The sequence below is a fragment of the Pteronotus mesoamericanus genome, unplaced genomic scaffold (assembly GCF_021234165.1).
Source record: "Pteronotus mesoamericanus isolate MK-2021 breed Mesoamerican mustached bat unplaced genomic scaffold, CSHL_Meso_final scaffold_1186, whole genome shotgun sequence".
NCBI lineage: Eukaryota > Metazoa > Chordata > Mammalia > Chiroptera > Mormoopidae > Pteronotus > Pteronotus mesoamericanus.
Genome location: NW_026555302.1, coordinates 23317 through 37274, shown reverse-complemented (window position 1 = coordinate 37274; position 13958 = coordinate 23317). Strand labels below are relative to the sequence as shown.

Here is a 13958-nt window from a genome sequence, read left to right as displayed (position 1 = left end):
TGAAGTGGCATCTCTGGTAGGCTAAATAACTGCTAACAGTTAATTACTATAACCATAAGACTTAGAAAGTAATAACACAGAATTTGATATGCTAGAAAATTGACCATATATACTACATATAACAAATACACTAAAGATTTGAACGTTAAAGGACTAAGTTGGTGAGCTGACTTCACTCTTATCTCAAACTTAAGTATCCAGAAATTGAATCACACATACCTTTTTACTTGGGAAAAGAAATCCCAAACTTATTAGTATATAGCAATTACAGAAAAATTTGACTCAAATATGAGTACTTTCAAAATCTAAGCAACAACTTTATATAGAGATAAAAATAAAGTATCTTTCCTAGGACTTTCAAAATTCCTGAATACAAACCATTTGAAATCCAAAATATTACTGTGAATATTGCTTTTCTCCCTGAACATTTTTTAATGATAAACACAAAATAAAAAGCAACAAATAAGAAGACTATCGATATTCACTATTTATATTCTCAAACTGTCATTTACCTTTTACTATCTCTGGGAGTTCAGAAAACCAATTTCATTTTGATTAAGGTTCTATTGCTAACGTTTAAAAATCTTTAAGGCTTTTATTTTCATTTTTCAAAAAACCTACCAAATTTCCTAAGTCCTTTTAACCCATCTTCTAGCACAATGTGATAAAAGAAAACAACTAGTATATTAGGGTGAAATTTAATTTTCTATACATTTTGCTCTTCCCCCAGAACATGTATTAGGCAAAGGAAAGGAAATGAGGGCAACTATGAGTTATACTTGTTATAATCTTCTATAACCTGGAAACATTTACACTTAAATTATGGACTCAGTGACTCTCTAATTATTCCAATTGATTTTTCTTTTTCTTAGTATGCATATAAAAACTCTAAACAAATGTCTACTGTCTGATAGAGAATAAAGCTGACTTATTAAGAAACGTTATCCTAATCTTCTAAAAAGTTGGCAGGAATTTATTTTTCACATCAGCTATTTCAAATATTTATATTATTTAACTTCTAAAAGTCCTGGGTTTTGCTTAAAATTCAAGTGTTACAGAATCTACAAATATAATACTAAAAGTGTCCTAAATAAGAATTTTTTTTAGATCGGACTCCCTTACCCACCAATGAAATGTGGAGAGCCCCATCATTTTCCATTGGTCTTCTCTTCTCCCTTTAAATTTTACTCCTGGTGACTATTCACCCCATGACATTAATTATCTATCAACCTGTATAACCTTGAGCCTACCTCTTTCAGATTTGTACTACTCAATATGGTAGCCATCAGCCATTCTGGCTACTGAATTCCCCAACTATTATAAGCAATATCAGCATCATTGAAATGAATGGATAATCTTTCAAATTGATTATTTTAAAAAACATTCTTTTGAGTAAATGAATCATTATACATTTATTAAAAATAAGTCTCACCCTGACTGGTGGGGCTCAGTGGATTGGGTGTCATCCCACAAACTGAAAGGTCGCCAGTTCAATTCCCAGCCAGGGCACAAGCCTGGGTTGTGGACCAGGTTCCTGGCTGAAGGTGTGGGAGAGGCAACCAATCGATGTTTCTCTCACATATCTATGTTTTTCTCCCTCTCCTTCTCCCTCCCTTCCCCTCTCTCTAAAATGAAATAAATAAAATCTTTTATTTTTTTAATAAAAATAAGTCTCAAATTCATAATTACACCTCAGATCTTACTTGAATTTGTATAAATCTGAGGAATATTAAGTCTAGAGGCTTACCATTTTTACTATATCAGAATACGCTGATTCAACAATTACACCACGATTAGTTGAAACATACTCAACCAGTTCATTCAGTGTTGCCCTTTTAATTTCTTTGCTCTTCAAGTCTGAAACGGAGTCCATGAAGTCAAAGAGTATGCAACACTGTTGCAACTTCTGACAGAAGAGCTCTTGTTGTTCATTTGAAGTGGCATCTATAAATAAAAATTAAGAAACTTAGATATAACCTACTCAGAAGTTAAATTTATATACTTATTAATTTTATAGAAGCTATTCATATACATAATACTGCTCTCAAAAATCTAGGGAGAAATTTCCCCATCTAATCTCATCATTCATGACAGCAACTAGGATTTATATTGGACTCTTTACCCACAATCAATCATAAATGCCACCGAGTCTGTATCTTTTACATATCTGGAATACATTTTTTTTTGTCATTTGCACTATTACTTTAATGACTCTTATATTTCATCTAGACTACAGAAACAATATCCTATCTGCTCCTCTTGCCTGCTGCCATAACCAGGACTACTCCTGATTCATCCTGAACCACCTCAAAAGCTAAAATCTTGCTAAAATGAGAAATCAATCTGATCACACTCAATACTTTTCAAATATCCTCCAAAAAATTACAAAATGAAGCTCAAACTCCTCAGAATTGTGTACAAAATGCAGTTGCCTACTGTCAAGTCATCTCTTGATCCTTTCCAGCACGCAATTTCACTTTGGGTAAAATCATACTCCTAGCAGTTTCCTGAAATTCTTATTTTTTCCTCTCTCTTGAATGCCCTTTTTCCCACATTCCCACCCTGGAACTCTCTCCATTTATTAAGTTTCAACATAAGCATATTCCCCTCTCAGAAGCTTTCTCTATGGCATTAAAGTTAAATTGTTTGGTTAATCCACTTTTACCCAAATGTATCATAGGCACCTATCTCTATTTTAGTTTCTATTGTGCTATATGGCAATAACACTCCTATAAAATATGAGGCCCATAAAGACAAAAAACAGGTGTTATTGTTCTCTCTCCCTCTTCTTCTCCCTTCACAAGCTCCCTCTATTTTGCTAGCATAGTATCTGACATATAATAGGCATTCAATAAATGTTTATTGTTTTACCTTCTACTTTATTACAAAAATATGGGCACATTGTGTTGATTTCATTCTAACAAATATATTAAATCCATTTGTTTCCAAAATTCAAAAATACCCAAAACTTTACTTCTGGACTTTCAAATCTGTAAGCAAGGACTTTCACTTAGTTCAACTACTTAAATTTGTTGTACTGTAATTACATTTTTAAAAATCACATTTCAATACTGGTATTTACCTCATAATATACAAAAGTATTCCTCCATTCAAGACCAATACCTACTTTATATAAAGATACAGGTAGATATCTTCATAAAAATGGTAGCCTAACCAAGGGTACCTATGCTTTTGAAATTCTTAGGGGACAGGAAGCTAGTGAGATTACTATGCAACTGCATTCAAGTTGTCCCTCAAAAGCTGACATAGATAAGGTACTGCTAATACGTAGCAGATCAGATATCCTAAACTCATTTTGACTGGTCAGTTTTACTAAATGATAATTTAAAACATAATTTATACAATGAAATAAATGTGGATATTATGAAGAATGACAATTTACATGACTTCTGAAGTAAAAAGATAAAGAATCTTTAAAAAATGTGAATTTGGGAGAACTCAAGATGGCAGAGGAGTGAATGGAAGTCACAATGACCTCCTTCCAGGACCAATCTGGAATTACAACTATATTGTGGAGAAATCACGTGGAACAATTGAACAATAGTGAGAGAAGAGCCTTATAACCTCAGACAGAAGAATCAGTGACAACAGGCGGCAGCACCAGGATATTGAAACAGCCAGTTGGATCTCCCCGAGAAGAGTGGAGTCTAAACCATAGATGGGGGTCTCCAGCCTATAGCACCAGAACTCAAAAAGTACACAGATAACAGGCAGCTGCGGAAAGTGGCAGGGTTGTTCTCTGCCAGAGACAGGCGGATGGAGACACAAAGAGCCTCTTAAAGGGCCAATGCATAAATTTTATTTGCAGCCACTTACCCTGGTCTCCAGCAAGGTCAGGGGCTGACTGGGCTAGAGACGCTGGAGGAGAGACTGGGGAAGGAGGCTTTGGAGAGAGAACTGAGACAGCATCCAGCGGGATCCCAGTGCTGACTTCTCCACCATATGGCAGCAGCCATCTTACTCAGGCACTCCAGTCCCCTGAGCTGGAGCCGTGTGACAGGATCCAAAACCCTGCCCCCAAGAGGGACTCTGCCCTATCCGGTGCTGTTTAAGCCTGACTGCTGTGTGCAGAGTGACTCGATTAACAACAGAAGGAGACAGCCACAGACAGTAGATTCCTGGAAGTCTCGAACAGAATGTCTACGGTCAGACAGGGTCACCATCTGACATCATGAGAGGCAGATCCAGAAAGAAAAAACAGTGGTCTCCTACCATGGAAGTTCACACCACAGAGTCAGGAAATCAAGACACATCAATTTAAGAAGCAGAAGTAAAAAAGAAGAGTCTCACAAATAATGGGAAGACAAAGAAACACACCCCCCACCCTCCAGTCAAGGGAAAGGAGGAATCCCCAGAAAGAGAGCTCAATGAAATAGAGGAAAGCAAACTATCAGATACGGAGTTCAAAACAATGGCTTTAAGGAAGCTCAATGAGCTCAGTGAGCTCAGAGGGAACTACAAAAAACTACAGGGAAACTATGAGGAACTTACTGCAAACTGTATCAGCATGAAAAAGGACATAGAAACTATCAGTAAGAGGCAAGAGGAAATGAAGAATACAATTTCTGAATTGAAGAACACAACAGAAGGAATCAAAAGCAGGCCAGATGAAACAGAGGAATGCATCAGCAAGCTGGAGGATAAAGTTGACAAAAGCTCCCTGAAAGAGCAAGAAAATGAAAAAAAGACTCAAAAAGAATGAAGAGGCATTTAGGGAAATGCAGAACAACCTGAAACATAATAATATCCATATAATAGGGATACCAGAAGGAGAAGAAGAGGAGCAAGGGATAGAGAACCTGTTTGAAAAAGTAATGATGGAAAACTTCTCTCATCTGAGGAGAGAAAAAGTCACACAAGTCCAGGAAGCACAGAGGGTCCCACTCAAGAGGAACCCAATGAGGCCCACTTCAAGACACATCATCATTAAAATGGCAAATATCAAAGACAAAGAGACAATCTTAAAGGAAGCAAGGGAGAAAGAAGTAGTAATATACAAGAGAGGCCTGGTACGGCTAGCAGCTGACTTCTCAACAGAAACACTACAAGCCAGAGGGAATGGCAAGAAATATTCCAAGTAATGAAAAGCAAAGGCCTGCAACCAAGACTGTTCGACCCAGCGAGGCTCTCAATTAAAATGGAAGGTGAAATAAGGAGTTTCCCAGACAAAAGGAGGCTAAAGGAATAAACCTCCACCAAACCAGCATTGCAAAATATGCTAAATGCACTGCTTTAGGATGAACAAAAAGTCTATGAATACCCAGTTCCTTTCACAGTCACCAATACTTGATATTAGCAATATTTTTAATACTTATTAATCTGATTGTGACAATGATGTGTTATTTTGTTACTTTATTATTTGTTGAAACTAAAGCTGTTTTTGTATATTTCTTGCCTATTTCTATTATTTTTAAAAACCTTTAAGTGAATTTTTGGCATTCTTTATCCATTTTTTGACTAAATGTTTGTAAAATTTTTTCCGTAAAAAAAATTAAAAAACCAAACTATTAACCCTTTTTAGGTGTTGCAAATACTTTCCTATTCTATTCCTTGTCCTTTAACTTTTTTAATATGTAGATTACTGTACAGTCTTAAATGTTTAATATAGTCATATTTCATTATTTTACTTTATAGCTTCTGGGTTTGAATATATTACTTCAGGGTAAGAAAAATATTAGTTTGTATTTTCTCCTAAAACTCCTTAGATTTTACATATTGATTTTTAACTCACCTGAATATTTTTTCATATAATGTGTGAAATAGGGCTCTATATTTGTTTTATTTCAAGTAATAGTGGTTTGTGCACCTTATTTGTTGAATAAGCCTTATTTTCCCCATTGATTTGAAGTATCAATTTAATCACATATTACATTGTTAGATATAAAAAAATCAAATCAAATCAATCTTCATTTAAAAAAAAAAAGAAAGAAGGAATTCCTACCTTTTGCAACAACAAAGATGGAACTAGAGAATATTATGCTAAGTGAAATAAGCCAGTCGGTGAAAGACAAATACCGTATGATCTCAACTATACATGGAATCTGTTTGACAAAATAAACTAATGAACAAAATGAACCACAGGCATGGATACATGGAGTGGACTGAAAGTCACCAGAGGGGCTGGGGAAGGAGGACAATAGTGGGAAGAAGGGGAAAGGGACTAGACAAAGAACATGTATGAATGACCCATGGATATAGACAACAGAGTGGGAACTTGACTGTGGGAGCGGAGGGTGGGGTGGGTGCAGGAGGGCAAAAGGGGGGAAATTAAGACAACTGTAATAGAATAAACATGATTTTAAAAATAAAAAAAAAATTTTTAAATGTGAATTTGCTATAGCCCATTTGTGGTTATGCCAGAAATGTCCCTGTGGTAGTTGCATACTTGAAAAAAATTTGTGTAACACTCTGTTGCAGATTCAATAATGGCTCTGCTACATGAAAGCTGAGGTCTACAATCCTAAGGCTGGCATCAGAATCCACATAATATTAACAGAGTACATGACATTTTTGATTACCATTTCAATAAAGTTTTTGATTTAGGATCACATTTAATGAAACTGTTGTGAAGTAGGAATGTTTTAATGTATCCTTTAAAAAAAGACCATTAAATCTGCTGTGATTTTCAAAAGCAAGTAACATGTTAAATAGTTATCTTTACCCTAACGTTAAATCTCATTCTATAGGGGTTGAGAATGAAGCCCCATCTGGCATACAAACTGCATTTACCCTTACCAGTCATACCCTCACTATCTTTGTTCATTACAAAATGATCATTAGTCATTCTAAGAAGAATCTGCTACTCTCTGAGCAGTCCATTATATCCCAAGTGTTTTTTTCCTTAAATGCTCTAGGGGCTTTCCTCTTCAAGTTAAAATGGGGATATGCATTTAATTTTAATTAATAAATGATGTCCACTTAATACTGGTATTGAGTTGATTTCAATTAATAAGTAGATGCCTGCTTAATACTAAGTTTCAAAAACTAGAAAATGGATACCTCTGCTTTTTGTAAGGTTCCAATTAAGCTAAACTTACTAGACTGGGTGTGTATTACACTAGAGAAGAGGTGATTATTTGAGCTGTAAGAAAACTCACATTGTAAAGGAAATCCCCATAGTTCTCTCAATTACTAATATCTTTATTTATAAAAACACCTATATCCTTATTATATGGCTTTATATCTTTATTGTAGTGTGTGTGTGTATCTTTACATATAACTAAATTCCATTATAATGATGGTTTGGAGAAATAGCTACCATACATTTAGAAGTTAACTCAGTTCTAGTAAGTCTTTAAATATTTTTAGTTTTTTTTATGTTAAAAACAACACAAATTCATAAATGTCTCATTTTATTATGCTGTCACTTTACATAGTCAATCCTATTCTTTCTTTCCTCCCCCTACCACGTCCTCAATGTGAAATCACTCCTTTTCCTGTTCTCTAAAGGCCATGTCTTGGTTCACGCTCTTTTCCCTGCCTGAAATGCCTTACCACATTTTCTCCTGTTTCCAAATCCTATTCACTCTTTAAGAATAAACTTAAATTTCACATTCTCTACAAAACTTCCCTTAGGTGGATCAGGACACAGCGATCCCTCCCTTCTCTCAACATGTATAGTACTCACAATCTCAATCATAGACTTGAGAGTACTGCAGTTGAGAGTACACATTAGTATCTTTAGGCTTGTATTTAACAAGTATTTCTTTTATCACCACCCGCCCCCCTCCCTTGCCCCAAAAGACTGCAGGTTCCTCAAAGGCAAGGATCATTCACTTAGCAGGGTTTTCTTTTCATTTCTTATATATCTAGCATAGGTTATAAAAGGGATGGGTAAATATATATGTGATGCTTAAACACTAGATTTAAAGAATAAAGATTATGTGCTGAAAAACAGGCTACAGAACAAGGGGAAGTTCAAAATTGGTGCTGGATACCAAAATGGCATAAATAGTGGATTATTACATCATGTCTGTGCTTAAGAATTTATAACAATGACCATTTTAATCAAAAATCTACCTTCATCCTAGATTTAAACTGATTAAATGAGATAATGATCATTAAGGTGAATGCATCCTATATTTCAAAGTGGAATACAAATGGAAGGCATTTTTTCTCTTACACCACATGCTAGCAGCCTATGGCTAACATGTTAGAAGACAAAAAATGATTTTCAGACAACACTGACAAATACTAAATTCAGAAACATGTTAGATATAAAAAAAAGGAAGTTTCTTTTCTGGGCACCTAATTCTCGTGTCTTTTCTGGAAAGAAATTAATGTTTTTCATAGCTTCTCTATTCAGTAACCCATTTCTTAGCCTAAAGATTTATCTGAACTTGTTTATTCTCTTCTAGAACTATATATCAGCATTACCTAATGCTTGGGTGGGACAGGTCATATCTGGATCTTCCCAAATATTAGAAATATTTAGAAAGCAGTTGACATTTCACCTCCTTTGGTGCTGAGTTATGATAGAAGTTTCTGGGACTATATCTAAAGAAACCCAAAACACTAATTTGAAAGAACATAAGCACCCCTATGTTCACTGCAGTGTTATGTACAATTGCCAAGATATGGAAGCAACTCAAGTGTCCATCAGTAGATGAGTGGATGAAACAACTATGGGACATTTATACAATGAAATACTACTTGGCCACAAAAAAACCCCAAAAAACAAAAAAAAGGGGGGGAGGAGGAGGAGGAGGGGGTAGGAGGAGGGAGGAGGGAGGGAGAAGGAGGAGAAGAGGGAGGAGGAAGGAAGAAGAGGAGGACAAGGAAGAGGAAGGAGGAGGAGGAAGAAGAAGGGGGAGGAAGGAGGAGGAGGAAGGAGGAGGACGACGAAGGAGGAGGAGGACGAAGGAGGAGGAGGGAGGAGGAGGAGGGAGGAGGAGGAGGAAGGAGAAGAAGGAGGGGAATAGGAAGAGGAAGAGGAAGAGGAAGAAGAAGAAGAAGAAGAAGAAGAAGAAGAAGAAGAAGAAGAAGGAAATTCTACCCTTTGCAACAGCATGGATATACCTGGAGAACATTATGCTAAGTGAAATAAGCCAGTCACAGAAAGAAAAATGCCATATGATCTCAGTCATATGTAGAATCCAATGAACAAACTGAACTAATAAGCAAGAGACAGAGTCATAGATAGAGAGCAGGATGACAGCTATGGGGATTGGTGGAGGGATCAAGCAAAAAAAGAAAAAGGACTCAAGGACTTGGACAACAGTGTGGTGACTGCAGGGAAGAGGAAAGTATAAAGAGGGTAAATGGTAATGGAAAAAAACACAAAAAATAAAAATAAAATGGAAGTTTCCAATCCTTAATTATTTTTAGATATTAAAGAATAATCTTTTTCTACATAACCCTTTCCTGTAAGTACATGTTCGATTGAGCGCTACATCATAAATTATAATACTACTACTAACATTAGTGCTTGCTTCATGCCCAACACGTCTAAGTGTTTCATATGTGTCAATTTATTTACCTTTCAAAACTGTCCCTTGAGGTTAGTTCAGAAAGTTTGAGATGATTTCCCATCCTCAAGTGGGAAAGATACAAAACATAAAATAATAATGCTATAAGGCCAATAAGCAAATGTAAAAGTTATTGCTATTTACCATATAGATAAGGCCAATTCTCTATATAATCTAGAATTAAAAAGAATTTGAAAGTGCATACAAGATCAAATGTAAACAGAACAATCAAAAATAAAATCATAATTAAAAGCAGGAAAGTTATAGGCATTACAAGGTATTTGATTGCTATATTTTAAGCACTTTCTTTGTGCTGAGTTTCTTGGCAGCTAAGGTAAAATAGCTGTGAAAGAGTAGACCAGAGAGTAAAAGGTTAAATGAGAGAAGCTACTGTTGTCTACCCTTGCACAGCTTAGTTCAAGATATGCAACATTTTTATGCAAGTAAAAACATTTTTTGTGATGGTTATCCTAGTAAGAAAATGGGTGATGATGGTTTTCATCATTAAAAAATTATGAAATATTTTGCAGTAGTAAATGTTTAATATATCCCAACTCTTGGGCACCTTTCTGAAACACTGGTTACACTGAATTTTCCTCTTAGGAAAAGAGAAAAAGTACATTTCAGTAGGTTGGAAAAAAGACTATGTTCTGGCTGTATTTCATAAATATAAATAACAATTTGTGAAAAAAAGTAATGCGTAATAATTCCATTTGTTAAATGTAAAAAGCACTGACAATATCTACACAGGCCACTTTGTACTGCAGATTCACCGTTACAGGAATGCTTGCAAATGAAGTCTGTCATACTCCCATGATGTTTCACTCTGGCAATGTCTTACATTTTAGGCAGTAATGTCACACATTGTTTTTATTTGACTATTTTTACTGGGCTATGTTGATTATCCATTTGCCATTTTCAATGTGAATAACATCTATTTTGATTCCTATGGTGGCAGCAATTTCACTTAAGAGGTTTTTAAAATAAAAACACCTCTGGAAACATACAAATTCAAGAGAAAAATTCAGAACACCTTACAGTATTACATCGCACAGCAACTGGAATGTTGCATGCTGACAGTGTAATTGTTTTTGCATCATGCCCCAAGTACAACACAGTTATTTGTTTGCTCAATCACCTAGAAATTTATTGCCAAAAACCCAAAATTTTTGTTGGATTAGTTTAAACCATGTTTTCTTGAAATGATGACATGTATCAATTTCAAAGGGATATTACTGTCTTCCAAAATGTGTAAATGTATCAGGAGCAAATAAAGAATACGTATTTAAAACCCTAGTGACTGCTTTTTAAATGAAGAGAAAAGCCCAGGCCTATACATCAACATGTTAGTATACAGGGTCTGGCACAAATAATGCCCCTTTTTTATTACAAAATCATAAGCATGCAATTCTATAACATAACAATGTCACACTCAAGCACACCATATGATGTTTTAGGTGAAATGTTTAAATTAAAACTAAAAATTCTTACACCCATATTATTACCCTACCAACCACACTGAAACAGATGTTAGTTCTGGCAGACACTGTATTTTGACTTCCCTAAGTATTTACCTAGGAGCAATTCAAACCACTAATTAATATCATAGCGCATCATATTCAACAATTTTAAATGCCTTAAGTCTATATGTTGCTTAAAAGAAATGATTACAATGTAAGAGTATTATATAACGATAAAATATTAATTTACATTCACCTTTTCAATAACATCAATGCTATGGATTTACTAAAAATGCTCTTCTAAAAATATTACTACATCTCCAATATAAAAAGCTCAGTAGGAAAATTATAAAAGATAAAAGAACACCTCAAAATCAAGGAATTATCTAAAAAACAAATATGCCTTGCTTTGAAAAGTACATAATTAATATAAGTCTGACTAGAAGATGAGTTTTTTTTTTAAGACTTTAATTCTTTTTTTAGAGAAAGGAGAAAGGAGGGAGAAACAGAAGGAAACATCAGTGTGTGAGATATATTGATTGGTTGCCTCTTGCACAACCCAATGGGGGACCTGGCCCACACAACCCAGGCATGTGTCCTGACTGGGAATCAAACAGGCAACATTTCGGTCCGCAGGCTGGTGCTCAATCAATCCACTGACCCACACCAGCCAGGGCAAGGTGAGTTTTTTAAACTCATCTTGTCTTCCACTTTATTATGACTGAAATTTGATCCTACTAAAAAATTCTCACCACTGCAGAAATTCCCTGCATGGTCTCAAAACAACACTAAAGAAGTACGCCTTTCATCTTTGGAGAATTAACACAACTTTTAAAACTCACAAAGCCCTGGTAGGTCATCCCTACTTAACTCTAAATTCTTAAGTTTTTTTTTTTAATACCAAACTTGTAGATGTATTTGGCTTACACTTCAAAAAATACTGTTCTAAAAAACTTTTTTCCAAAGTGTGGGTAGTAAGATTGTTTTAGTGGGTAACAACCAGAAATTTAAAAAACATATATCAGCATGTAGCATGTAAGAATATTAATTCATAAATTGTATGAGTACTAAGATGTAAAACAAAATGTTTCTTTCTATAGTTTGCACTCAAAGTTTGAAAGCCACTGCTATACAATATGTAAAGTATTGCAAGATCCCACACTACCAGCATGCCTAAAATCACAAAGCAAATCTGCAATGAACCTGGGATTCGAATCACCTCAAATGCAGGAAAAAGTGTAAGATTAATGTCTTTGAAATATCAACTGTTCATTTAATAGCTATATTTCAAATCCTTACCCACTTAAGAAATTCACAATGCATATTACCAGTAGTTTAAAATGCCAAATTTGTTTATCTCCTCCCCTTCACTCTAAAATAAGAGTAAACAGACCAACAAAAATATATAAACCCACAATAACAAAGAGAATAGAAGAATGAGCCCTCAGGCAACATACTTCAACACATTTCTGGAAAACTCAAAATACATGAAGAAGTCTCGTGGCCAGGTAGCTCATGGGTTACAGTGTTGTCCCAATACAATAAAGTTGCAGGTTTGATCTCTGGTCAGAGTGCATACAAGAATCAACCAATGAATAGATAAATAAGCAGAAAAACAAATCTCTTTTTTCCTCTCTCTAAAAAAAATAAATTTAAAAAATACATAAAGAAATGGTAAGTGACAAAACCCAAACAGGAAGTCACATCCTAGAAAGGGAATTGCAGAAAGGTTCCTACAGAACTCCAGATTAGATAAACCTGGTGAAATAGAGAATGGGATTGAAACAGCTGAAAATAAGGGAATGATAGAAATCTATGTGCTAAACATTCTATGACCCCACTCCAAAAGACAGTCAAGCATTCATACTCCAGGCAAACAAAAGAAAGAAAAAGGTTCTTTCCTAAAGAAACTGCATAGTCCCAGAGTCACACATTTTAGCTTTTATCTAATTCCCTGCCCAATAACTCTAAGAAAAGCAGTCAATATACCCCATCCAACTTCTAAAGTGATGTTTCTGTTTACTCATACATATTAATAGAAAATAAAGTTACCAAACATTTAAGGAAAGACTATATTAACAAAGAAAACTAAACAAATAGGAAAAAATGATCCCAAAGGGATAATTTAGCAAATCACTGTGACATCTCAGATGCCCAAGAGGAAAGACTAAAAGCTTTCAGATTAAAAAAAATTACTCAAAGAACCAGAGGCAAAAATCCATCAGATTTTTTATCAGCAAGGATGATGCCAGGAGACAATGTGACTAAGCCATTAGAATTCTGATGCCAACCTAGAACTCTGTAGCTAGCCAACAGCTATCAATATACATTGTGTTCACTAAGGGCATTTTCAGACCAGCAAATATAGTACTTGGGAAATTTAGCACCCTCACAACCTTGCTTAGGAAATTACCTGAGGATATGATGCAATAATAAGGGAAAAAGAGAAAAGAATGGAATCCAGGAATATGGGAAGCAACTCAGGAATGCAATAAAGAGCAAATGGGTCATTTAGAACAGAAGGATAAAGGCCACGTGAGAGTGTTCTCTACAAGAGGATGAATAGGATATCCTATGGGGATATCTGGAGGGAAAAAAATTAAGAATATGTTAAAGGTACAAGAAAAGAAAGAGAGACCCAATTAGAAACTCCAGGAAATATTTAAAAATCTATATAAGGAAGGAAATGTAGTAATACATGCCTCTGAAGTCTATACAGTCACACAATATAAATCTTGTTCACTTTCAACTTTTAGAATCAAACTAACACCTTACAGAAAACTTGATTATGGCTATAGAAAATGTTACCAACCTTAAAAATGTAACAAAAGATAACTAAAGTTGAGGGTTTAAGAAGAGGAGGAGAAAATGAGATGCACTACCTTTCCATTTCAATTCCAATTAATCCCCTTTTTTATATCTTGTAATAACTGATATTTAAAGTTCCGTGAATGGTCTATTTGCACAAGCAATGGTTGGAATTCATTCTACCATCATTATTCTCCATTCT

At 35.0% G+C, this 13958-nt stretch overlaps 1 protein-coding gene across 1 annotated transcript in view; it reads right to left on the bottom strand.

Moving 5' to 3' along the window:
* Positions 1 to 13958, bottom strand: part of PPP2R5A (protein phosphatase 2 regulatory subunit B'alpha) — a 66477-nt gene that overhangs the window by 29275 nt on the left and 23244 nt on the right. The window contains exon 2 of the mRNA XM_054587613.1: positions 1748 to 1944. Within this exon, the coding sequence (XP_054443588.1) occupies positions 1748 to 1944 (197 nt within the window). The remainder of the gene's footprint in view (positions 1 to 1747; positions 1945 to 13958) is intronic.